Below are 27797 nucleotides of genomic sequence, written 5' to 3' on the forward strand. Positions count from 1 at the left end.
AATATTTTTCTAAATTATGGATTCCTGGCACTTCTGCCATGCTAATTGTAATGAAAAATTGGGGATAGTACAATTTTTCCTTAATGTCCGTCTGTGAATGACAGGACAGGGAGCTGAATCACCTAATCTAGAGTGGATTTAGTAAATATAAAAAAAATTCAAATGTTACAATATAAATGTAAAACGGTGAACTAGGCACATGTTAGAAATAGATGCAACACATTACTGAGTGAGCCCTTTTCCTGTTGAGAAGTACAGTAGGTCTGGACTTCAGTTGAGAGAGAGCTGACAGCAAGGGAGTGGGCTCTTTTAGTGGGTGTGTTTATCTGCATTGCTGTACTGTTTTGCAATAAGGCTAATAAAAAATTACATATTCCCAAGAACCAACACTGAGTGCTACAGTATACATATACAGATAGGACTATAGGTGTGTCTGGTTTGTCCGTTAGCTTATGTCATTTCATGTGACGTTACAGTGTGTCTGTTGAAATATTGAGGCACCAGGCATTGCTCAATCAAAGAGGAGTTTCTTCATTGTTCTGCACTACTTATAGGTGGGAAAATATACATAACATGATCGCCTAAGAGTAAAACTGAGAGTTGTTTCATGTATTTTTTTTCCTTTTAATGCTAATAGTGGGCATGAGGATATTAAAGCTATAGCCAGTATAGTACAGGAGGTCAGTAAAGGATTTAATGATACCCTATAGTTCTGTATCACTTCTCTGGACACTCTACTCTACTTGCTCCTTACAAGTAATGAGGTCTCCCTTCCACCTCCACCACTGTGTACACCTACCTGGGTGCTGTAATGACCCAGGGATTTTTAATGACCACAGTGAGTCAGGACTTGTAAAAAAAACCTGTAGAAAAGTCAGACTCCTTGGTCAATTTAACCCGCTTTACTGTAAATGATTGCCTGACTTAGTGTGGGTGCCAGTCTTATTCTTATTGTTTTAAAAAACAGAATTGTTGCTTCACAGCTCTTGGATCCTGGGCGTGATGAAGACCAGGATGCCCTTCTGTATGGTGTTTACATGCTCTTCCTATAGCTGTGAGCGGTTTCTCTGGGTGTTTAGGTTAATTGATTGTGTGTGTTTATGTGCCTGGGGATGTACTGGTCTCCCTACAGGTGTATCCTTCCTCCCCCTGTGTGACGGGTTAGGTTCCGTATCACCGGAGCAGTTATTGAAAATGGATTGATATATAAATATCATTTTAGACAATGCAAATAATACAACATTGTATATAGTGAATATACTTACAATGCAGAATATATACAATTATGGAACAAGAGAAGAAAGAAAACACAACGTTTCAGCTGTGGAGCCTTCTTTGGGTGTGTTTCATACACTATATAAAATTATGAATTACTGTATCACCAAAATGAAAATTGCATCACCTCAATACAGATTTTCGCTTAAAAGTACAACGTTTCATTGCAACATGTAATACGATATAATACATACACTATAGTATAAAATACACCAAGTGAGACCACACGCAACGTGTAGATCCCGGTACTGTATGTCTTTTTTTTAAAATGTATGGATGAACGTTACACTAAACCGAATTACTTCCATATGGACAACGATTCAAAGACATTTTGACGAACACATTACTTCATTAGTGCTTGCCGGTATAGGCTCCGACTGCCCCGCGACCCTTAAGTGGATGAAGCACTTAGAAAATGTGTGTATGGATTATTTCATTTGTATCTCTTTAAAACAAACAAAAAAGTGCATTTCAGACACGTGGCGAACATAAACATTTCGACCAGATGGTGGCGCTGCCGTTTTTTTCGCATAATTATTTTTCAGACGCACTCGCTGCTCCTTCCTTGTGCTAGTCTTTATTAACCTCACAAATGAAGTACTGAATTTTAAAACCGCCGGACATTTCCGCTTGCCGGGGTTCAGTTTTGTGTAGTGCTAGTAGTAGTTAGTGTGGTAGGCAGTAGTTAAGAAATGCTTCATTCCCTTACGTAGGAGCTATTTCCAAATCTATTTACTACTTTGTGTGAGGAATTAAATTTATGTCTAGTTATATTTACGCCTTCAGTGTTTATTTTCACTAACTGCATTTCCAATATAAAATTAATAAGGAACTACTTCCAAGACAGTGTCGCAGTGCTATTAAAAAACGTTGAATTAACGCAGTGAGAATCTGTAACGATTTTGTTTCGTTTAGACTGTCTTGTTCGCTGCATTTACAACAGATTTTTTATGAAAGGTATACCGTACTACAGCATGAATCTCGTTGTAGAAGGTACTATTACTCCAGTGCATTCCTTTAACCATTTTAATATTACGTATTGCGTTATTAATTAATTGATAGCCCTTGAATTAGTCCTTAAATTGATGCAGGTTCATTTTCGCTGTTGCACCGAGCTGCAGGTAACGATGACAAAATGATGATCTTAACTGCACAGCTGAAGTGATTGCAGCTTTCCGTTTTTCTTTACCTTCTTGGAAACATACAGGCACATTTTCATTCATCCATTATAAATATATAACTTCTTCTAGGCTGCTAGTTTCACGCATTTATTACAACTGTTAGAACGCAGTGTTCTTTATTTGTAAATTTAAGAACTGTATTGCAACTGGGTTTGTTTTTAACATGTCGTGCATAAATGTTAAATAGATGCATCATGAAGTTATACAGTTGAAGAGTACAATGAATTCCAAACTCACTGTATTGGCCCTTCTGTACTTTGTGCAGGGCATGCCTTACGGTCTGCAGTCATCTTTACTACCTATTTATCTCAGGACATCAGGACTTTCATTGACCAAAATCAGTTTGACCAAAGCTCTCTATTTCCCTTGGATCCTGAAAATAATCTGGGCTCCTTTTGTGGACAACCTAGGCACAAAGAAGAAATGGCTCTTGATTACTATGTCTGGACTGGCAGTGACGTGTTTAGTTAATGCTCTCTTGTCTCCAGATACTGACTTTGCAGCTGTTGCTCTGGCTTTGCTGACAATGAACTTCTTATCTTCAGTTCAGGACATTGCTGTTGATGGCATTGCTGTGCGACTCCTAAGGCAGGAAGAAGTGGGTTATGGAAACACAGTGCAGGTTGTGGGGTATAAGATAGGCTCAGTGCTTGCAGGTGGAGGCCTTCTTACAGTAATGGATGTGATTGGATGGAGCTCCCTCTTTGTCATGCTGAGTACTGTATACTGTGTTGTAGCACTGTACACCTGGAAAACACCAGTGCTTAACATAAACTTTATAAATCAAAGCAATGAAGAGAAAAGTCAGAAGCACACCTTAAATCCCTGGAAGATATTGCAAGAACTTTTGTCTGTACCTGGCACACAGTGGACTCTCGTTTTCGTTCTCATATATAAATTAGGTAAGTTTACAGTATTGAACTATTGCAGTGTACCTTAACAGTAATATAACTGCTTCAGACTTTTGAAATGCACATTTATGCTGTTTGCGTGACTAGCATTTAAAATTGTGTTCTGGTATTCAATAATTAGCTCCAATGTTGTGTTGTTTTAGTTCTGTTTTGTATTACTTATTTTTTCAGTGAAAATAACAAGACTTCACAAACCCATAAAAGAGACAATGGTAGACATTAGGTTTATTGTAAATGCAATGAATTACACAAAGGGATCACTTAGGAGTTGTGCAATAACAATAAAAAAAATGTGTACGCATTGAACTATTTTAGAATGTTTAGGTACATATTTTAAATCTGCAGAAGCTTGCTATTATTCAAAATTGAGCTGACATGCAGTACGACATTTTGTACATGGACAGTATGTTTCTTAATGTTTTGTTTAAACTGTAGATCACCCACCCATGAGCAACACTGTATATTATGAAATGGGGGAAAAAAAAGTTTCATATAAAAATAGTTTTAAAAATGTACATAGGAATCCCCCTGTTTGGAAGATTTGGTTATCTGTACATTCTCCTTCATTAATTCTATCTGTATACTGTGTGCATTTGGAATTTCTGTGTTTTTTCTATTTATTGTCCACAAGGTGTAGCTGTTGACATTTTAGTTGCATTTGTTTGCCGCTCCAGGAGAAAGTTAATTGGATGAAAGCGGTTTGTGGACTAGGTTTTACCAATGAAACCTGTAATTTTGTCACAGTAATTTGGATAGGTGAGCCTTTTTGTTTTGTCAATAAGAACCTCTTTCATTCTCTATATTTAGCAAACAGATAAAGCCCCACACTTTATAGATCTTAGCCTGAAGCATACTGAGGTAATGAATTAATATTAAAATATGGTTTTGCACCAGAAGGGGATTATATTAGGATTAGTTTCTTTGTGTCTGTCATATTTTCATGGTAACTGGAATTTAGAAGTGCATGTTTCTTTTGGTGCATCAGTGTAGATATGGTATAGATATAGATAAAGTAGAATGCAACAGCAGTCCAATACACCACGATTGCCGCAACAGCAGACAAAACAATAAAAACTGCATATTGAAAAAAATCTGTCTGGGCAACCTCAGAGCAGGACATGATCTCTCATTTTGAGTATGTTGTGGAAATGGTAATGAGTAAGTCTGCATACATCTAGATATATTCTTACTAGATGGAATTGTTTGCTGTGGCAGACGATGCACGCTTGAGTGCACATATTTGTATGTATAAAGAAGAGAGTTAAAGAAGAGATTATCATCAGGCAATGACTAACTCAATAATAGAGAAAGAATTCTTTCTATTAATCACCCTGACCCCTCCACCCCCCTCACCCCCAACCTCAATCCACCCCCACCAATCCTGCAGTGTAATTAAAATCAGCAACCGACTGTAATCTTCTTGCTTAACCAGTTAGGACGCCTGCGTTGACCCCCATGCATTGAAAGGCCATAATGATGTCTGGTCAGCTTCCATGTCTGGATTGTGCACAGGGACCCTACATCCCTTGTGCGTAAGTGGGAAATATTCCCAAAGCTCGGACAGACAAGCCTGTGCTGGGAATGGCACAGGTGGCGGAGATGGTATTTGGGGAAAGGCACGGCTCACTAGGGAGGCTTTGGCTGCTTCTCCTTCCTGCACAGCAGGAGTCACTGGCGAGAAGCAAATATTTTCTAGATGGGATGAAGTGGACGGCTGGGAATTTTAAGTGAATGAATTAATTAATATCCACCACGCGGCAGCTCCAGTGTTTTCAAATGTATGGAGTTTGCACCCAAAACTAGAAAGGAAGTTGAGGCCCTAACGATTCGGTCTCTGTATTTACACTGGTTTGAATGCAGTGCGGAAGTAATATAAGGGACAATGTAAGAGTCTATTATTTAAGTATGACGTTTCAACTGTAGAGCAATATTTACAGATTTGTATATGTTATGTACAGCCCATAAGTAATATTTATTTTAATTGTAATAACGTTTTGAGAATTAACCTTGAAGAGCTTGGTTGTAGAAAAATGTTCATGTTTTTTAGGGAGATTAATACTTTATTTCTGTTATACTGTAGAGACATTTAATTTGAACAATGAAGTGCACAAAGCTGGAACCGAGAAGGCACATGCTCACTGTTGAGTGATTGTGCTTTGTGCTGTGTGATGAACATAGTATTTAAATGCATGGAAAAAAACCTAACCTGGCTCATATTTAATCTTTATTTGCCCTTCATATGAAGGTTATTGGATATATAAAATCAAAATCAATGATCATCCTGGGAAACCTGTGAAGGTGGGCATTTATTTTCTAAATTTTTGTACTTGATTTTAATGATAATGACCATAGAAAAACAATTTAGAGAAAAGGAACATAAAAGAACAGTTATATATATGGTATATACAGTATATGATGAATTTATTAACATTAATACGGTAACTTGTTTCAAAAGTATTGTTTTTCCATGTGCAGGGACAAATCCTAATATTTATACCTATATAAATGTTTGCATACAGCCATCTATCTGTGTATGTGAGTATATTTCTAGGTAAACATCAGAGTCTATGATTGAAGTATGAAGCGAGCCTTCTAGTGTGCTCATGCTCAGACTGCACAGCTAAGGTCTTTATACTGTGACAGAAGTGCCCTTGCTGACCTGAGTCTGGAGCGGACACGCACACACAGTCTACACTGTAGCTTAATCACCCGGCTGAAACTCACTCATCCATAGACATTTGCTGCTCTAAGAGTATTTATAGAATAAAATAATCAGTGTTTTGTTTGAAATCTCCTTAAAAACAAATTTGTTTCAAGTACTGCTGCAAATCAGGCTAAGTTTCTGTCTCAATTTCAAATCCGGATCGTCGTCAGTGCCCCCGCCTGCAGTGCCTTTTTATTCTGAGAGAAGATGTAATTTATCAACCATAAGCTTATTCTATAAAGACAGGGGATATGTTCTCTTTGCACAATGATTGTTCATGGAGTGTTCTGAATATTATTAGCACTTCTTTTGTTATGTTATATAATCACTTTTTCGTCGTGATTCTATTTTAAGAGATTACCGTTGGTTCCATAATTCAATTTATTGTTGAACAGAAATGCCCTTCCAGTAATGTTTCCCCCTGGGGTTTGGTTTTGCTGCATTGAAAATTTCTTGTCTGCACTGTTTCAGTTGTCATATTTTTCATTTGACCTGAGGTATTGAGCCTGTCTTTCTCACAACAGTAACAGTTGAAGTAGAGTTTTCCTGTTACATTTAACTAATAAATGTTGCCGTACTTAACAGTGGTTTAGTTAATGCAAGCATATGTACACCAGTAGTGCAAGATGTTCCTTACCCTTCCAAAAGGAGTATTATTATAATACAGTACATTCAATATATTGCACCTTTTTTCCATACAATAATATAACATAAGACTTAATTATATGGATACTGTACATATGTATTGTCAGACACCTCTCTGTAGATGTCTTTATTAGCTACAGTGTTGGGACTCATACACAATTTACATGTTCTTCATTTATTAATAAATGTGTTCTTTTGTGTTTCAATGGAAATGCCATTACAGAGCTTTTTTATCTGCTATATATTTGTCTCTGCTTTTTAAATCCCATCTTTGATCAGTTCAGGAAGTGTTTGGTAGAGATGCCAGATGAAGTTTGTTTTAGGTGAAAATAATAAAGAACACAGATACTGGAGCAAACAAAGCAGTAAGTTGGTTGACAATACTTCATTTTTTTATGGGTTGATTTAGGGGTATTTGAGAGACTGATACAGCCGACTATATTATTTTCTCTCAAAACCCTTAACCTCCAAGCAAGCAAGAGGATCGGTAAGACTCACACTTAAATGACTGTTTGCTAGGTTTAAGCTGCCTGCTTTTGTCTTTGTTTCTTTGTGTTTGTAACCTTGTACACAAGTAAAGCAAGTAAAGCTCATGAAGTCATACAGATTAAAAGTAGCCCAAATGTCCAGTGTAGGACATAATATAAAATAGTACAAATGTATTTCTTTGATATTTCACTCAAATATGCTTTGGGAAAAAACGAAAATAATCATTTCTCAGACCAAAAAAATCATTTTTTTCCCCCCAATAAAAGTAGAATCCTTCAGTGCAAGAATGCAGTTACTGTATGCCTTTGTCCATTCTACTCTAGTCTGTGGAAACAGTGAAACTCTTTTTAGTGTGTAGTTTTTTTATATGACTTTTTGGTATTATTCACAAGTTGAATACTGAGTACATGTTTGTGATTTGATTAAATGTCTGGATGTTGTGCTCTATAGGTGAACAAGGCGCTATGAGCATGTTCCCTCTGTTCCTGCTGGACAGTCACATGTCTGCTCGGGAGCTGGGCATCTGGAATGGGATGGTGGCAATGGGGTTTTCTATCCTGGGCTCCTCTATTGGTGGACTGCTAATGTCAAAATACAGGTAATGTTTTACTTCTGACTATGCAAAAGTGCAGTTTACCATCTCAGAGATGTGCTATTTTTAAAAATTAATTCCCTTTTCAAAAATATCTTTTAACTCCATATTAGATCCAGCAATGCATGCATTACATGCTGTACATAGCAATTTGTTTTCACCAGTTTTATTAGAAGATAACCTTACTGATAGTAGAGCAGAAAATAGAATGTTTATTTACAATATTTATTTAGATAGAAGGGACAGGAGGTGCTTCTTAATGCATTTGGTTGTGAGAGTATGGAACAAGGTACCCAGGTATGTTGATGCTTGTAAACTAACTAGCTATCTTATTATTGTAACTAAACAATATTATGAAGAACAGGACATCATTTCACCATAAGAACTAGAAATAAATGCCAATGTAAAGGAAAAACCAACATACGTTGGGGCACCATGAACTGCCAGAACAGCTTCAGTGCACCTTGACGTAGATTCTACAAGTGTCTGTAACTCTGATGGTGGGGTGAAGCACTTCTTCCATGACAAACTCCAGCATTTGGTTGTTGTGTCGATGGTGGTAGAAAATTCGGTCTCAGGCACCGCTCTACAATCTCCTAGAAGTGTTCAACTGTGTTGAGATCTGGTGATTGGGAGGGTTTACATTGTTTTCATGCTCATCAAGCCATTTGGTGACCACTTGTGCCCTGTGGATGACGACATTATTATCCTGGGAGATTCCACTCCCGTTAGCATTAGTATGGGGTGAACATGATCACTCAGCATGGCTTTGTATTTATAGGCATATACCCTGCCCTCTAAACAGTTGAGTGGACCTAAACCATGCCAGGAAAATGCGCACAACCCTTCACCGTGGGGAAACAAGCACTCGAGCCTGTCGGGTTCTTTTGGCTACACTTGTTGAGAACAGGGTGATGACTTATCTGATCATATAACATTTTCCACTGCTCAGTAGACCACTTTACTCGCAAAAGTGTAATTGGGGGGTGGGTTTGCACTGCAACCCGGTTCGTCTCTGTGAAGTTCTCAATGGATTGTTCTTGATGAAACTGCCTGCTCTCACCTTAGATTGACACGACATAGTCAGCTGGTTCACAGTTGCTCATCTCTTTGCCAGGCTTTGGCAGCATCTCGAACCAATGCAAGGACATCACTGTTGAGTATGCGTTCCCCTCCGCAGTTTCCCCTAGCTGATGATGTCTTTCACTCAGACTTATATGCCAACATCACCTTACCCACTGTTCCTCATGAAACATCAGCAAGTTGAGCAGTTTTTGTCACTGAAGCTCCTCCCTAACGAGCCCCAACAACCACCCTTGATGCTGACCAAGGAGGAACACTGTGCCTCAAACACATTTGTATTAGCTATTTTCTGTATGCATTAAGACAAGCATGAAATCTCATGGTTTCAAATGTTTATGTTAATTACTTATTTTTCTTCTGATCTAGACTTCCTGTAAATGTGTGAGATTTTAGAATAATGTGATTATGTACCATCACTTGCAAATGATCTTATGATGTACTATATCAATATGGATTCTTGTATACAATTGTTGGAAACCATGGCCTCGTTTTGTTTCTAAATATTCTTATGGACAATAAGTGGATATGTACAGTACAAGGAGCATTGTTTTATACTCATCTATAAAACTCATCTAGATCAAAAAGTCTTAAATCATTAAAGTAACATAACAGACTCAGCATTTGTTGTACTGCCATATTTTTACTCCTTTCAAACTAATACACTGACCACTTAAGTCTATGATGTTATTGGATGTCCATGACAGGGTAGTGGGAAAAAAAATATTGTAACCATCACAAAAACAGGAAAAGTCTGTTCAATTCATATGACAGAATACCTTGAGTGTGTGCAACGTTTATTGCTGTAAAAAATTCAAACGTTCTAAGAAAAGGTTGTTGTAGAATGGCAAGATATGTCCAGGGATTTGTTTTAAGAAGATTAATAATAGACTGTATCAATCATTTGTCATTCAAAAATGATTTGAATTGATGTTTCAAAATAAAAGAACATCATAAATACACTGCATTTTTCTAAACTAAAACAAACTAAAATATGTAAATGCAAAGATGTAATTGAACACACGCCTACAAGTATTTGTCTCTCTTTGCTAGCTAATCTCTAACCATTCTGTCCTATACATGCTCTTCCAGCTCCAGTTGGAAATTTACAAACAAACGCCATGTGATCTTACTGTAGCCTAGAGTAGTAAGTTCTGTTAAGAGCTACATATTCAACACTGCTGGACCTGTACAGATGAGATGCAGGATTTAGTGTGCATCTATACCCTTCTGCCCATTGAATTTATTTACATGAGCAACTACTGCAGATTGATATTCTAGTATATTCTTAAAAGAAAGAGGCACTATTTTTAATGTGCAGGTAAAAATTGCATTAAAAACACTCACCAAACATATCATTTGTAAATTATTCCCAGATTTGATACATTTTTGTACTAAGTAATAGTCCTGCACAAGTAAGGCATCAATTAGTACATTGTGCTAAATGTTGGTCATCAGATTATAGAAAAGACATTACTACTCTGGAATCCATCTAGAGAAGACCAACCAGATACCTCCCATGTCCTACAGACAGAACAATCTGGGCTTTTAAGTCTTGAACATAGAAGACTATGAATAGATCTGACTGGAATATTCAAAATCCTCAATGGCATTTCCAAAGTTCATTCAGTGGAGCTCATTAGAAGAATCATTTAAAACATAGAACAGTGGAAACAAGTAAAAAAAAACATGGAAGTAAAATCATGTCTGGAGCAGCTTCTTTACCCCTAGGGTTGTGGGAGCATAAAACAAGCCTCCCATATTGGTGAATGTGGCTTCTTTCAAGAAATGGCTAGATAGGATCCTTGGTTCAATTAGTCACTAACTATCAAATACTGTAGGTTTGAATGAACTAGTTTTTAACCATTCTTATGAATATGTGTTTTTTTTTTCAAAAAGGCATTTATCATAATTTTATGAATCACTTTCAGGAAATGCAAATGAGGGAAAAGGTATCTGTTCTGGTACAACAATAGTAACACTGACAGTAGGTTTTATGTGTATAACCTCCATTATATCTTGATTTCCTTTTACTCTCTTCCCTTTTATTTATTTTATTTTTGGCTTGTACAGGCTCAACAAGATACAGAGAATTACTTAGCAGTTTTTTCATTTAGTCATATTCTCTTTCAGGTGTAATATTTGCAGAATTAAAAGGGATCCTGCTATGGTTTGTGTTCTTTGTAAAATGATACTTTACAGCTTACTTACTGCACATAACCTTTAAAAAGAGAGAATGCACTGTTATTTTTAAAGGACTAAAAAGCAGGAATGTAAAATTTCACACGCATCGTAACATTTACCTGACACCATGTGCATTCACCCTAACTTCCTTGTGTCTGGGATTGAATTTCCTATTCATTCCCCTCTTTGCTTCAGTTTCACGCTGTTAAAAGCTAACTTGGACAGTTATCCAGCACAATCTGAAATGCCTGACCAGCCAAAAACTGACCTCTCATACACTGATCTTCATCTGTAACCCAATAGTGTAAATCTTATCTCACTCTTACACGTGATACGCTCTAAAGACTTTTTCAACTGAATTCTTCCTCTTTATTGATCAAATAAAAGCTAAAATGTGTAAAAAGACAAGCAAAGAGACAGGAACTTGGTTGCATTACAATGATGATGTATTAATTTTCATTTATATAATAAGGTTCAGACATCCAGAAACCTCCAGTCATTGGAAAGAAATGAGAAATTGATTCATTGTTGTTTAACAGGATCAAGAGGAGGTTTGGGGAGTTTCACAAGTAGTTTAAAATGATACATAGCATCAAATAATTAAAACCCTTGAATTGATGCAAAGTTATACACTATGCAGCTATAAGTATAGTGGAGACGTGTTTAGACCATCTGACAGTTGAAGCAGTGTCCTTGGGAATCACATTTGTTTCTTATTTTTATTCCATCTCAAACCATAATGACTTAGTTCCGTGGTTCTCAAACTGTGGTATGCGTACCAATGGTGGTATGTGGAGCGCCCTCAGGTGGTATGCCAGATGACCCTGGAACTTTGTTGTGTGCACTGAAAAATTGGGACGGTTTTTCATGTTTTCATGTTTGTGTCAAATACACACCCTACATACTTAGCTAGGACGATACAGCGCACGCTAATACTTGAGTGGACACAAGAGCTACTATGTTATTCGATACCATTGTATAGGAATGCGTGCTACGAACCTAAGTGACCAATTGTATTAAAATAAGTTTTCCTTAGCAAATAGGGAGGTAGGAGATTTTGGAACACTGCCAATCTTGTAAGCACAGGAAAGCGTGATAGATAACAGAAAAATATTTAGGGACTGTTCTAGGTTAATTTGAGAAAAATACACCGAGCATCTCTGTGTTTTGCTCCCATGCGCTTTAAAAAAACTTATTTTAACTTCTGAGACAGACTCCTGTATGTATTTTAAGGGGAAACGGGGAAAAATTTCTCCAACAGCACCACATTCGCCAACAGAACAATTGAGTACCTTGCAAAAATCAAGTATTATGTCATGGCTGAAAGGAGTAGACGCCAGGAGTACTGATTTTTCTGTTCTGTAAGCCACTACCAACAGGAACTACAGGAGAGCACAGATTTCAGCTTCTGAATGAATTTATCAAAGAGAATGGCATCGACTGGAAAAAATGCTTCGGAGTTTGTACCGACGGTGCTAGAGCGATGACAAAATGACACAGCGGTGTAGTTGCATGAATTAGAGAGGTTGCTCCAGATATGAAGTGGACGCACTGCAGCATCCACCGCGAGGTCTTGGCAGTCAAGCAAATACGTGAGGATTTCAAATCTGTTAGACTTTGCTGTCAAAGTTGTGAATTGTATCAAGGCTCGACCCATGAATTACTGCGGCTTAGTGTGTTTTGTAATGAAATAGGCAGCGGACATGTGTAGCTTTTGCTGCATACTGAAATGAGATGGTTATCAAGGGGCAAAGAGCCCACGAGGTACAGATGTTTTTGCATGACCAGTAGTCTCCCTTGGCAAGTCTATTTGATGTCCAGTGTGGCTGGTAAAATTACCCTACCTGGCTGATATATTCTCACATTTGAGCTGAATATGGGACTGCAGGGACTCTGTGTCTGACAAGATCACTGCTATGAAGAAAAAGCCACAGCAAAATGGATGCTGCGCCAGATCTGCGTTTAAAGCTCACTGCCCTTGTCCCTGACATTGCAAGGCTTTGCTTGACTAAACAGGTACACCCCTCTCACAAAATTGGTAAATGCTATGTGCTATTTTTATATATGTGTGTGTGTGTGCGCGCGAGTGTGCGAGCTCATGTTGGCCATTGAGATTTTCTGTTCCTATGAGGAGATGACTTATAGGTGGTACTTGGGTGCTTTAGTTTGATCAGGGGTGGTACTTGGTCCAAAAAGTTTGAGAACCACTGACTTAGTTGATCTAATCAAATAGACAAGAAAACAGATCAGCTATATTTTCAGGCCTGACCCAGGTTTCAATTGAAAGACGCCTCTAAAACCATCAGGGACATGGTTGTCTTGGATTGGGCAGTCTTCTGCAGCAGGGCTTGCATTAGCAAACTTGAGCACATTTGTTTGCAAGACCTATGTCCCAAGTAGACTACTGCTCGTAGATTGACCTTCCTTGCACCTTTTTGAAGAAGGAATTGGAAGTGATGGAAATTTGTGAAGCTACCTTACTGATGAGTGTATTACCTCATGCTTCTTTTGCATGGAAGCTATAATCTGGAGGTTCTGTAATTACAATTTTGAGCAATCTTTCCAGGCCGGCGTGTTGACCTAGTAGTTTGTTTCTGAAAGAGCAACTTTTAGCCATCACGCAGCTTTTTATAATTCCATTTATATCTTCCACTTAATTTAGTGTTCCACTTTAATTAGGTGTTATAAAAGACCTTGACTCAAGACTTGAGAGAAGTTACAAACTAGTCAAGGCTACTCAGCCTATCAACCTTCTTTGATTGTTAGTAGTTAAGTGATCTGGGCATCTCAACTAGTCATTGTTTTGAAAGCAGACAGGGTATCGGCTTTGACAACACGTCTGGGCAGCTTATTCCAGACTCCCACAGCCTTTTGTGTATAGGTGTCTTGTCCTCTCAGTTTTATATACACTTCCCTGTAGTTTTTACTTGTATCATTTTCACTGCTGATTGTGAAGACACAAATTAAGTTGAATTTTTTGTTTCCTTTGAGGAATACAATCCTTGATCCAGGATCCATTATAGTCTTCTTTTATCAAGACAAGAAAGTTACAGTTCTTTGTTTGAGCCCAGGAACATAACTGGTCTCTCTTTCTTGGACTCATTCCAGAGGAAGCAATATCTTTTTGTAACATTGTGGAAAAACATGTTGATTTGAATTGTACACTATTAAACTATATATGAAATAACATTCTTTTTGCCTTTTTTCTTTCACATTCTTGAACAGTGTTTCCCAAAACTGGTCCTGGAGTACTTTTCGTGGTTTTTCTGGCTTTTATTCCAAGTTTACTAGTTTGGTTAATTGAGCTCTTAAATGGAGCTGTTTGCTTGTATTTTCTAAATCTTTCACTAAGGTATATTGTGTCTGTGACTTGGTTGAATTTAAAACAAGGGGTCCATTCAGCAGTGAGAATGCTTATAATGAGAATGTCTGAGAGTGTCATTTCTATCTGTGCCTTCACATCATTAATTGGTAAACAGTAAATGTTTTTCGGTTCTTTGGGAAGCAATGATTTTACACCACAGTTTTGAAACAGAGTTCTGCTTACAATATTTCTTGGAAATGACACATAAATTAGACTACATATGAGGCTAGTTCCTGAGTGCAGAAAAGGTTAAAATCAATCACAATCAGTTGGTTCAATTAGGGGTTCAATAAAACTAATTAAGATCTCAGTTGGAATGAAAATCAGAAGACACAGGGGTAGTCCAGGACCAGGACTGGAAAACAGTGGTCTAGAAGATTTTTAATGAAGTGTCAACATACAGTAACCATATGTAACCAGTCTGTTTATTAAGCAACTTCTTTAAGCTAATTGTTTCCCATCTTATAGTTGTGTTGTATTTACTTTATTTTATCTAGATGTTAGTTACATACTGTACATGCAATTTTGAAGGATATTAAATGTTATTTGCCCTTTCAGCTTAGTCAGCTTTCTGAATTTCACATTTCTTTTCCCACTTCAGCAGTATTCCCTTCTCCTCCTCTTTGATGTTAGAAATGAATGTGGCTGAATCTAGATCTTAATATACATTAATTTAGATATGGTAAGTGTTGAAAGCTATTGCTAAACTGGTGATGATCCACTAGGTTAGTTTGAATTATGTAAGATAACATGTAATTGATTTTAATACTGTAAAATCTGCATTATGTGAACTTCATCATCATGTAGCCTCTCTACACAAGTTCAACAATTGATTTAATACGATTAATGCATGTGCAGTATGTAATAACATAAAGTTTGATTTACCTTGTGTAAATGAGCAGAGGCAAAGTTAACAAAATTGAAACAGCACTGACGTTGGATGATTTACTTATAATATTGATTCAAAATGTATTTACGTTTTGGTTAGAAAACTTTAACAGTTTTTTTTTATTTCAAATGTGTTCACTACTGAAGTGTTTTATACTACAGGTATTTACTACAGTTTCACGTGCATGAAGCAGAGATATTTTATTTTATAATCCAAGAAATGTTGAATATTCTGCCCGTGATGCTTTTACATAGTATACATCTGTACAGAATGTAAGAGTGGCAATTAAAAGCTAAAAACTCATAAGACTGAAGTTTCAAACTCAGTTGTTTTTGTTTTGTCGATAGTGTTTCAGCGATACTGAGTGGCAGAATGGCAAATTGTTAATAAAACATTTGATGGCTATTAATTACTTTGCTCTTAATCAGGCTGTCATGAAGATCTTGTTGGGATATTGATTTCTTGCGAACACATCCCACCGGGGATACTGTACTTTAACTTCTTCCAAGGACTCAATTAGCTAGAGTGATGCTGGGAGATCTTATGCTTTGCCTGAACTGCTGGGGCTTGTTGCCAAGATGGGCAGATAAGCCATTTGAGTTCATTAAAGGACTTAAACAGTCAAGAGAAAATGCTTTGGGGAACCTTTAAAGACGGATAAATCTTTATTTAATGTGCACGTAGCCGCATATTTACTCAATGCTATCCATCACAGTCCTGCCAGAAAAGCAGGACACCGTATAGAAGCTCTTTATTAACTGATACACATTTACAGTAGAGTGTCAGGCATGGAAAGAATAAGAATAAATAAATAAGTATATAATAGACTTTGACAGCAATGCTAGACATTCTATATTTGGATGCAATATTAATTCTATTGCTTATTTTTTATTACTAGCGTCCCTTTTACATTTTTAGAATTGTCTTGAGTTTTTAAACATATGTATACGTTTGTAAGTGTTGTCTGTCAGGAAAGTACTTAAGAACCTCAAAGTGGTCTGCAAACCGTTTGTAATCCAGTGCTCACAAGCTGTATTCTGTTTTTTTTCTTGCAGAGCAATTTCTGTGATGACATCTGCCTTCATCTTTAGACTGGGCGGCTTGGCTTTTCAGACATTTTTAGTGTTTGCATTCACCGGAAGTTCATTACTCATGAAAGGTAGGAGTACACCTGAAAAACATATTTGTAGTCTGTAAAAGACATAAGATTAAGATTTAGGAGAAAAAAAACTTTACTGAGGCTCCACCTGTTTTCTTTCGTTTGAAGTTTTGAATTGATTTAAAATATTATACTGTTGGGATTAACATCACCAAAAGAAAAGGAAAAGTCGGCACTATCACTTTTCTAACAATATTTTTGTATTGTATAATTATTTATTTGTAAATAGATTGTTTATCTTTCATATATAATATAATCCTGTCAAGATTTATAGTATACCTGTGACAATATAGAATTTTAGTTTTGTCTCAAAAGTAGATTCTGACCAATGCATTTTATGTACACTGGATATCTGGATATTGATGTTTTCTATAATTCATTTTAAATCTGCACCACTCTTCAGGATGGCAATCGTTCATTAGCTCTGTATTCCCTTTTCTTTAAAATGTGTGATGTCTTAGAGCGATAATACATTTTTATAGTATTAGTCTTACACTGCCAACAGCAGAGTTCATGCTGATTGGAGCATTCATGCCGCTATGACTCACAAGGATCTGCTGAATTTATATACCTGTACAGACCTTCTAACAAGGCAGTGGTTCAGCCCCGACAGGGTAGTGCTACATGTGCAGCTTCTTTCAGGAAGCCCACTGAATAGCATTCTTTGTCAGGCACTTATCGCCTGTGAAGGTCTGTCATGACCCCTGTTAATACGATTGCATCTGCTCCGCTTGTGCTGCCATGTTGGAAATGCCATTCTGCAGGCTCTTCGATTAGGGCACAGTTATAAGCTCAAAGTCTCCTGGTAAGTCAGAAGCGTCGCCTCTCTACAGAAGGTCAAGGATTGCCTGGTCAGCTCAAGTCACCTCCCCCATCCCCTTTGCAGCCTTGTGTGCAACAAACTGTGCTGCTGCTTGGGGATTCCTGATCACAAGCGGCTAATGATGTAACGTAGACTCAAGCTACAGACGTCTATACCATAAACTATACCATAACTCTTTGTCTTTGCTCTGAATAAGTTCACAAGTTCACTCAGGGGCCCTCTTTACCCCTTTTTCTATCAGGACATCCTAACCTCAGTGGACTGCCTGAGGTCTGCCTGGTGTGGATTAGGAGAGTCCACACATAATCTAAAAAAGCTTGAAGCTGAAGTCACATACTGGATAAAGACAATGATGTCTAGCTGCTGCCTGTAATGTTGTGGCCAAGTAACACTGTAAAACACGCTTTCTTATGCATCTTGATTATCTCTTATTACTGTGAATTTGGACCTCAAACTCAGAAAGGTTGTTTCACTCTTGAAGTGCATAACACAAATATTGTTACGCATTTTCCATGCGTTAAATCAGTAAAATAAGCTAATTAAAGCTTATTAACTGTCTCAAAATGACACATCAAAATGACAGCTAGATTAACTGTAATAATCACTGAACATGCAGAAAGCTTTTGTGTGCTGTTCAGAGCAACTAAAGATCAGATAGTCAAAACTACAGATATCACCTTCTGAATTACATGAAGGTGTGCTACAAAGCAGTATGAGAAAGTGAATGGTTAGGAACAGCCAGTATAATAAATGTATGTGGAAGGATCTGGAGAAATGAATGCCTGGCCAACAGCTGCAGAAGAGAACCAACCACATCCTTTAGAGATGCACAGGTGTAAAGCAATAAAACACGAAAATGCTAAGGTTTGGTCAAATTCTAATTAATGCTAAAAGACAAGGACATTTATAAGGACAGCATATTTAATATTTAGCATTTACTCTCTTGGCTAAGAAAATTGGAGCATGGCAATTAAGTTGTGGCTGACAAACCCCCCTTCCGATCAGTTACAAAGAATAAAGCTGAGAGACTACTGCAGCGGTGAAGGAGGGGTGGCAGGAGAGATATGAGACATGATGTGCACAAAACAGGCTCAGCAGGCGAGAGGTTTGTGTGTAAGAGAGCGGAAATGCGAGATTAAAATTTCACCACCTCCTGAACTTCTGTATGAAAACGCCATTTTATATACATACTTCTCCGCATTCTAAGGCACAGCTCTGAATGTTTTCTAAGCATATGAGTCTCTTTTAAAATATGCTTTCTGAAGAATGTTGAACTTATTACTTGTGACTTCTGACCACCAGGAGTTCTCCAAGTTCATTGTACAGGAGTAGACTGAGGGCAGAAGAGATGCATAGTCATCAAAGAAAACCCAATTTACCCTGTGTAATATGAAGGAAAGGATTTGAAAAGTTTTATTGCCTCCTTGTGTCCCAGTGCCTTATCTACCATCTTAAAAAGTTACCAAATGCTACAGTGTGGAATGAGGTTCAAGTTTCTGCTTTATTTCTTCATCAGGTGCTGCCATATTGAGCCTATGCATGCAGCATTTTCTTGGGGGACTTATAACCACTGTCACGTTCAGTATCATGATGTACTGCACACAGAAAGCTGATCAAAGAATACAGGTCAGAGGAAAAAAAAGAAATCTGTAAACCCTTTTATATTTCACATTCTTCTTTCCTTATTCCTGCAATAAGGGTTTGTGTTGTTGTCACCAAATGTCACCAGATTGTTAAGGAGAGTTGAGATATTGTTGCAGGCTAAATGAAGTGAAACACAGTTTCAACCTTGTTTGTATGATCAGGTTAATGATGAATAGAAGTATAAGAAATAAGAAACCAGACCAGTTTTTGCTGCTTTTTTGCACCACTTTTAACATTTAAAACAGTGATTTTAATTTTTCTTTGTAATTCAGATCAGTCCTGCAAGTTTCAGCATTGGGAGTAGTAAGATACTGGTAAAAAGAAACCTCAACTTCAGTATTTATACAGTAGTGTACCAGTATAAGCTGCATATTATGAGATTTTTTGCATGTTTTATTTAACTGCATAGATGTGCTTTTCACTTTGAAACTCAGTTAACTTATTAGAATTTCATAGGATGTCAGGTTTCCTTTTAAGATGTGGGATATAGCTGTTTCTACATCATAGCTCTAAAGCTACTAAAGCTCAGTCAGAAACTGAAATACAGCTTAACCAGGTTATAGTTTTGGTTTTCAAATCTAAGTATGTTAAAACAGCATGGTTTTCACCACATTCAATGACAAGGATTGTACATTTATATATTTTCCATCTGTCTGGTAAGTGTTGGCTCTTGAAAGGCAAACAAATGTATTAAAAGATGATCCTGAGTGTAACGGGAATGAATTCTGTATATATAAACTATATATTATTATATGAAGTAGGTTCCAGACTTCAGTTTTATAACATTTATTTTTGTCCATATTGATTTTTTATTTGGTTGTTCATGGATTTAAATGTTGCTATGGATCACAGTCATAATAGTGTAATGGTATTGTAGAGTTTTAAAAAAATAGTAGAGATACAAACAATTGAATAATAGTCTGCCAAGCTTGATTCATACTTTATTATTAACGGTCTCCCAGCCTCTTGTGTCTCACTCCATTTTGGATGTTCAGTTGACACGTACTGTATGTACAGTACAATATATCCATTAACTAATGCATATATTATGTTTCTCTTTTCAGGCTACACACTACAGTTTCCTGGCAACCTTGGAGGTAATGGGAAAGCTCACATTCAGTGCCCTTGTCGGCGGGGTTGTGGACTGGATTGGCTTCCCAGCCAGTTTCTTTCTGTTTCTAATTCTCTCTGCAGCAGCTGTAGTGCATGTCTTTAAAGCACCAGTTAGTGGAAGCTGACCGAACACCCAATCAGAATGTTAATGTATCCTGTTGTTTTCTGAGTCTTGTCGATAGCACAATAAGGTTTCCACTTTCTTTCAAGGATGTAAAACCTGTATTTCAGTGAGTTAAATGCTTTATTTTTAAATCAGTTGTTTTACAATCTACAATAATGTAATTGCTTTGAATTAACTGTCTTGTACCTGTTATTTAGCAAACATGTACAAAAAGTGGAGACTTGCGCAGAAAATAAAATAGGATTCTGATTAGACAGTGTTTTAACTGCTCTCACAGTTTTTGTGCTTGCGTGACCTTGTTGTACTTCTTTACATAAGAACAATTCCTGAAAATGACTTTAACCATGTATGATCTAAGGGTATGTAAGTTTAAGGGTAAGGTTTTTTTCTGACTGCAGGTGTCTACTCAACCTTAAAAGATAATGTTTTTGGTTGCAATTAGACTAACCAGCAAATTCCATTGTGCCTGAACATTAGTGGTAATTTGGAAGTTGTTATTGGGGAAAAAAAGGCAGTACCATCACACCAATCATGTCAGAGAGCACGTTACTCAAGTATTTCTGAAAACTCCATTATAGGACTCTTAGCTGCGTTTTATAATGAGTAACTCAGGTCCACTAAATCTACTGTGAAATTGAGTGACAAGTATCATGTTAGAGATGTGTTTGACAGTGATTTTCATGATATTTTGCCAGGTTGTCAAATTTTGCCTAGCAAACCCTGGCAAAGCAGCAACAAAAAGTTTTTAATAAGTTTCAAGTCCATATACTGCACACGTATATGCATTAGTTGAAGGATGTCTCTTTTTGTCTCTAATTTCTAAACTGTTTGCAGTGCTGTACACTGTTAGTTTTACAGTTAATAGTTTTGAGAGTAATTTAAATCCCATGAAGATATGAAGTAAATAATAACAAAAGCACTAGAGTAACACTGGCTACTTCCACAGCCCTTTCATTGCCTGTAGATGTGAAAACACCTGCAAGCTTCTAGCCTTATCATAGCTCAGCAGCTTTGCAGCCATGGGTCACTCAGTCTCTGTATTCTGGTGTTTGGTCCCACAGTTCATCACAAATGCCTGTGGGTTTGGCATTTAGCATAAATACCAAATGCTTTGTTCTATCCGGTTAATCTGAAAAGTCACTTGATGTTGAAGGGAAGTTCAAACCACACTGACAACAGGTTAAATAGAAAAACAAAGATTTTATGTAAGAAATGTTGTACAGTGGGGTACAACATGACAAAGCAGAGCAAGAAGAGCCAAAAAAGAATGGCCACAGAGTTGCTTTGGTAAGGCAAGAAAAATGATCTATTGTACACATAAATACCTATAGACAGACTGTATCTGTTGATCTTCATGCATGCATATGCCTATAAGAACACAAGAAAAGCCATTTGGCCCATCTAGCCAAAAAACATTTCCCATAATGCCTAACACCTGTAATTTGAGAATTAATCTTTGAGATTTATCAATAATTTATAAAACAGATTTATCTATCAAACAGATTTATCTATAAAAATATAAATACACCATATTGTATTCTTTATGTGTGTCCATGTTTCTTGTTTAAAGACCTATATCCGTTTAGTTCAGCAAAACCTGTTTTTTCTAAATCCATGCTGAAAATAGCATCATACTGTATTTCCATATAAGGGATCCTCTAGTTCTATTTTTAAATAGCCTTTTAAATAAGTAAAAATAACCTTAATAACAAATATAATTCTTGGTAAATAATTACTTGGTTCAGGTCTGTCACCCATTTTATGGATCATTACTACAATAGCAAGTCCATAGGTTCTACCCTGTCTTGAGTGGCTATTGGAAGATTTGTCCATACCTTCTGAATGACATCTCTTGTTTACATAAGTGTAATTGGTGAACAGCCATCATGCCCTGGAGAGTCTTTAGTTTTTCTTATATCCAAAACACTTCACTTATACTCTTTGATATAAAACTTTGAATGTCATTGATTTTTTTCCTTGGTACATAGAGTAAAATACTCTATTTATTTCCCTTTCTTTGTATAGACATTTTTCATTATTGTCCTGGATACATTTGTTTTCTAAAGGACCTTTTATTATTTTAACCTCCTTTGCAATATTCAGTTTCATCTCTATCTCACTCTTTGACTTTCTACTTATGCTTGAAATTGTACATATTTTCTTTAAACGAATCCTACATTAGCAAGTCTACTGTCCATACTGTATGTGTTTTTTAATCATATTATGAAGCGTTTTTCAAATCTATTAGTATTTTTCCTAAATGTTTGGTTAAACCATTTGGGATACAGGCTTTTAAATTTCTTGATTGTCTCACTCTTGGGATACATATGTTCTCTGCTTTAAGCAGAATCTCTTTGCCCTTAAACTGTTGCCATCCATTCTTCAACAAATCTATGTGTGTCCTGTCCATTTCTACTTCTCCTTCCTTCAAAGTCTGCTTTTTTAAAATTGTTAAGGTTTTCTACAATATAACACACTTCCCATTATATTGTTTTAAATGTGACATGCCTGAAAGAATTCGCTATTATTTTGGCTACTTTACAACTTGAAAAATAAGTATTAAATAGCACCCATGTCTTGTCGCACAATGTCCAATACAGTCCTTCGCATTACTAAGAGAAAAGAGATAAAAATCTTATTTTGTTTAAATCTCTGTGTTTTGATTACATCGAAAAGCTAGGACAAAATATATTTTTTACTTCTTAGCTTTCATATTTAGTGAGTGTTAATAGAAGACAATAATAATGTCAGATCAAGAACCAATCAGCAGTAGCAGTGGGTGCATCTGCTGTCAGTAGAATCGCTCATTTTAAAAAAGCCTTCTGTGTGTTCATGACAGTTCAGCATCTCTAGCAGTGTTATTTCCAACATTATGGAAATCATATTTTATTTTAGTTTCTTAGTGTCCTACCTGTTCTTGCCTTTAACAGTATATCGCTTCTACGTTTACTAACACATCTGGATGATTAGCTTGCCTGTTTTGATTTTGTTAATTTTAGGATGCAGAAAAGTTTCACTATTTCTGCAGTGTCCTTTCTAGTATTGCATTCTGTTAAAAAAAAGGTGCCTTTAATGAGACAGTAGCTTTAGGAGCCAGCCTGTGTGCAGTCTCCCCATGTCTTAGCATTTCATAATAACTGCATTGGGCAGTGGTTCCCAACCCTGGTCCTTAGGGAATCCCTGTGTCTGCTTGTTTTCATTCCATCTGAGGTGCTAATCACTGTTGCCAATTGATGGTTTTAATTGGTCTTGTTTAATTTGCTTTCTTTAATTTACCTACTTCTAGAGCCAATCACAAACAGTATTCTTCCTTATTTCTGTCTAGAAAACTGTTAAGTGTTTTTTCGGTATATGATGAATAGACATTTGAGAAGAAACACTCCTACAATGAGTACTCCTCCCTCCTCCCCCATATTTCAGAAAAAAACACCTGATTGAGGAAGATACAGGCTGGATGCCATTTACACATTCTCTCAAATCTTTTTAGAATTTGGAAGCAAATTTTAAAAAAATATGCCTCAAGTGGAAAATTTTAATCAATTAACTTGCAATTAAATAATGAAGAACAGAAGACAGCGGGCTCGGGGGAGGAAAAAAAAAACATGGGTATCACAGATGCAGGGTAAAGTTTTTTTTATCATTTGGTCATCAGATTTTAGTACATTTTCCCTTTTCACATCATGTCCATTCAAATAGCAAGCATTAGTAACATAGGCGTGAAGCTTATGCTGTTGTTAAAACTGTATACACTATTCATTAGAAATCTTCACATCACTTAATGGGGTTGTGTTTACCACATTATAAGATATAATTAAAACCAGATACTTTAGCATTCTGTGACTTCACCTTCAGTAGGATTCACTAAATGGCATTGCTCCTGTCAAACAACGTCTGCACCTTGCTGTTTATTTCAGTGTTAGGACAAATTAGTTGTAGTCATCAGTCTGATATATGATTTAAGAACATAAGAAAAGTTACAAATTAGAGGAGAGTATTCATTTGACCTAATCCTCTTGGTAGTAGTTATATATTCTGCGGATCTCATCCAACCATTTTTTAATCTAGAAGAAAGAAGTGTACCCTGTTTGCAAAAAGCCTGTAAAAAAGTATTGTTCCACAAAGGTGATCCTATATTACCCTACTTCAGTATAAGAGCAGTAAAATACAGTAAATAATACCCTGTTAAGCAAAAGGATATCATAACTGAAGAGATAATATGTAATTTCTTCCACAAGAGGACTACTGGTATAACAACAGAATGAGGTAAGTTTGTAAAACCTGATAGAAAACGTACTGTAGGTTCACAGTGAATATGGATCTGTGTAGATTATTTTATATGTACTGTATCATTAATAATGCCCAGAATAATCTGGCAGGCTTTCAATTAGATATGACTTTTTAGGTGCACCAAACCACAGAAGATGCCTCTTCTCTGACTGTTGAATGTTTTTAACAGTTTTTAGAAAAAAATAAAATGTTTTTTCCCCAAAGATAATGTATTTTAAATAATATAATAAACACATTCTATTTATTTTATTTTTCACAACCTAAAAAATAATTCTTACTCTTAAAATATATATTTACCAAAATCAGGCACACGTCAACATTGTTAATGTATCAATTGCTCTCTATTACACCAGAGTTGTTCTACACATGAATGCAGACGATAGTAGGCAATAGTCAATATGTTTCTATGTGGATGGTCAGCATACACCATCGTTCTAGAAATAGTCATTGGCTATGTAAGCCTTGATGACGCAGGACTGTTCCATTGCGATTGATAATTCTCAACATGGAGTTTTGAAGACCCAGCCTAACCAAATGGGTCTCATATGGGTTTAAGGCATTGAGAAAAAACATATTCCAAAGACTGAATTAGCATAAACAGGTAAACTGGAGTCCTGAGCCAACTAAGATCAATACTTTCTTGTCCAAAACTACCAAGACCTGTCAAAGTGCCCAAGCAACAGTAATTTATACTCCAACATGAATGGAGTAATTCAATTAAACTTTGTCATTGTACTTACACAGGTGTATAATGAAAAGTGTTTCTCATTAGTCTCTCAGGTGCAGTATACAGTATATACAGAACAGCAGACAAGACAATAGACAGTAAATACAATAACAATGACAGTGTAAACAACAGTATGGTACCAGTGCAACAGTACCCATATCTGTTAAAAACTGAAAAATAATACGGCGATTATCAAATAGTACAACTACAATCAAGTTCAAGTTTCACGTTCAAGGCTTACATTCAATTGTGGGAGGTATGGTGTATGTACAGTTGTTGTGTGGTACACAAAGAAATGAGGAGAGATCATAGTTTGGTGGCTGGGAATGGGGGGGGAGGTCACCAGCTTGACAGTTCTGAGGAAGAAGCTATTTCGGAGTCTTGTTGTGTGTGACTGGAACCTTCTGCCAGATGGTAGGGGAACAAACAAGTTATGACTGGGGTGAGTGGGGTCAGTCATAATTGTGGTGGCTTTGTTCAGACTTCTGATGTTGTAGATCTCCTGGATGGATGGTAAGGCACTGCCGATGATGTGTTGGGCAGTTTTGACCACCCGCTGCGGTGTCTTACAGTTGGATGCGGTGCAGTTGCTGTACCAGACTGTGATGCAGCTGGTCAGTATGCTCTTCACCGTCCATCTGTAGAAGTTGGTGAGGATCTGTGGATGCAGGCGTTTCCTCAGAAAGTACAGCCGCTGTTGTGCCTTCTTGATGAGACTGGAGGGGTTGAGTGCCCATGTGAGGTCCTCAGTGATGTAAACACCTAGGAATTTGAAGTTGTTCACCATCTCCACCGCAGTCCCTTCAATGTCGATGGGGGAAATCAAAGGGCAATACATCATGTTTCCTGACAGATAACATTTGTTCACATGCATGTATTTTATTTAAATGTACCATTACCTATTTATATTTTTATTATAAGTGCAATTAATTTGACTTTTAAAATCATTTTATAGTATTTCATGATGCAGAAATATAGGTTTTTTTCCCTACATGTCATTGTATAACATACTGTATTGTAATTTATTTTAGCGCTGAGATTATTTGATCTTTTTTTCTTTTGTCCATGCATTTTTCTAGGCTAGAATACATTGGCTGGCTCTCATCCCTTTTTTTTACCCTAGAGTTGTGTTGCCATATTTCTACCAATCTGTGGACCTGTAAGGTCACAGAATATTGTGAGGTCAAAGATCACTGCAATGCTAACAAGCTTCTTATCAGATAGTTTACATGCCGCTTACACTTAGAGGCTTACAATATACAGTACAGCTCTGTTACCAGTATTTATTTTAAGGAACTTTACATATTCAACCTGAATTGTGAGTCATATTTAAATTGTTACTTTATAAAGACATTTAGTTGCAAGCTGGTCTGAAAAAATAATACTGTAATAGAGAGTGTAAGCAATATCGTTTAGAATCCAAAAAAGAACAATGACATACATTCATTTGGATATACTTTTTGACATGTGCAACATACAGTACCAATGCTTCTTTGTTAGGTAACCACAATTCCACTAACAGAATTAATATAATAAACATGCTTTTATATTTAAAAGTTAGTGTTTCACATTTGAATCATTGCAGAGAGCAAACACAACAGCAGTCAGAACAACCCACTCTGTGGTAAAGATGAAAAGAGATAGCCATTCCATTTAGCTGTGCTAGGTACAGGACGTTCATTAAACCTGGAGATACAAAAAAAGGCTTATAGCAAAAATGCACATTCATATCTCATAAATGACGGGGTGCATTTTTGTTGCATCTTAATGATATTTAGTTTCTATTGTTAAAACACTGAGAATGCATCTTGTTTAATCTTTTCAACAAAAAGGTTTTGTCACTGCCTGAAGGTTCTGGTGTCAGTTTTATGCTTGCTTTGTGAAGTAGCCTGTAGAATGGCCTATCAGGACATTATATTTATGGGAAAGTTTAAACAAAAGTGCAGAGTGACTTGAGTGCATAGGCATTAGATATCAGTGTGTTTCCTCTCTAAGTATTTAGAGCTTTGTTTATGAGCAGTGTAAGAAATACAGGCAAACTTCCAAACAAGATAGATTTCTGGGTTCTGTTCTTTCCATTTTTGGGGTGGGTGGTGGTGGGGGTAGACATATTCTGGATGTTATACAAATATATATCCTAGGGAATCTCTACGCCCATTTTGGTTTAAAGTTGACATTCACTGTACAAAGTTTTGTAGTAGTGCATAGAAAATTGTGTTCCCTTAGAAGTAATGAAATAATGCCTGTAGCTTATGTAACACACTATTTCAGCTATTTCATTCTATTTTTCAGTTTCCTTTGATTTTAAATATTAAAAGCATGTAATGAAAATATAATGGCAAACAAATTGGAATTTAAATTGTGTAGATGGCTAACTACTCTAGAAATTTAGGAGAGAAAAATTACTTCTGAACAATCACTTTCATGCAAAAATGATAGCTCTTTTCTCTGTAACAAAACAAAGTGGCACCTTTGTAAAGCAAAATATTGTTTTTCTGTTTGTTTGAAAAGGTAACTAAACTTAATTTTTTTTTAAATCTTTGACATGATCTGTTTATTAATTCTATCAGACAGAGTAATCAGAAACTTTCCCAGCTAAGCTCAAA

The 27797-nt window shown here is 36.6% G+C and overlaps 1 protein-coding gene across 2 annotated transcripts; it reads left to right on the forward strand.

Moving 5' to 3' along the window:
• Window positions 1-1849: 1849 nt before the first annotated feature.
• On the forward strand, window positions 1850-20431 carry mfsd3 (major facilitator superfamily domain containing 3). Of its 2 annotated transcripts, XM_015366210.2 has the most exons (6): window positions 1850-2268; window positions 3002-3358; window positions 7656-7803; window positions 16370-16473; window positions 18813-18922; window positions 20005-20431. In XM_015366210.2, exons 1-6 carry the CDS (start codon window positions 2226-2228, stop codon window positions 20176-20178), a joined length of 936 nt encoding a protein of 311 aa, XP_015221696.1. In that variant the 5' UTR covers window positions 1850-2225; the 3' UTR covers window positions 20179-20431. The 2 variants fall into 2 exon arrangements, with proteins under 2 accessions (XP_015221696.1, XP_006627045.3); XM_006626982.3 differs by having other exon boundaries at window positions 1850-3358.
• Window positions 20432-27797: the final 7366 nt, after the last annotated feature.

The sequence above is a fragment of the Lepisosteus oculatus genome, chromosome 3, assembly GCF_040954835.1.
Source record: "Lepisosteus oculatus isolate fLepOcu1 chromosome 3, fLepOcu1.hap2, whole genome shotgun sequence".
NCBI lineage: Eukaryota > Metazoa > Chordata > Actinopteri > Semionotiformes > Lepisosteidae > Lepisosteus > Lepisosteus oculatus.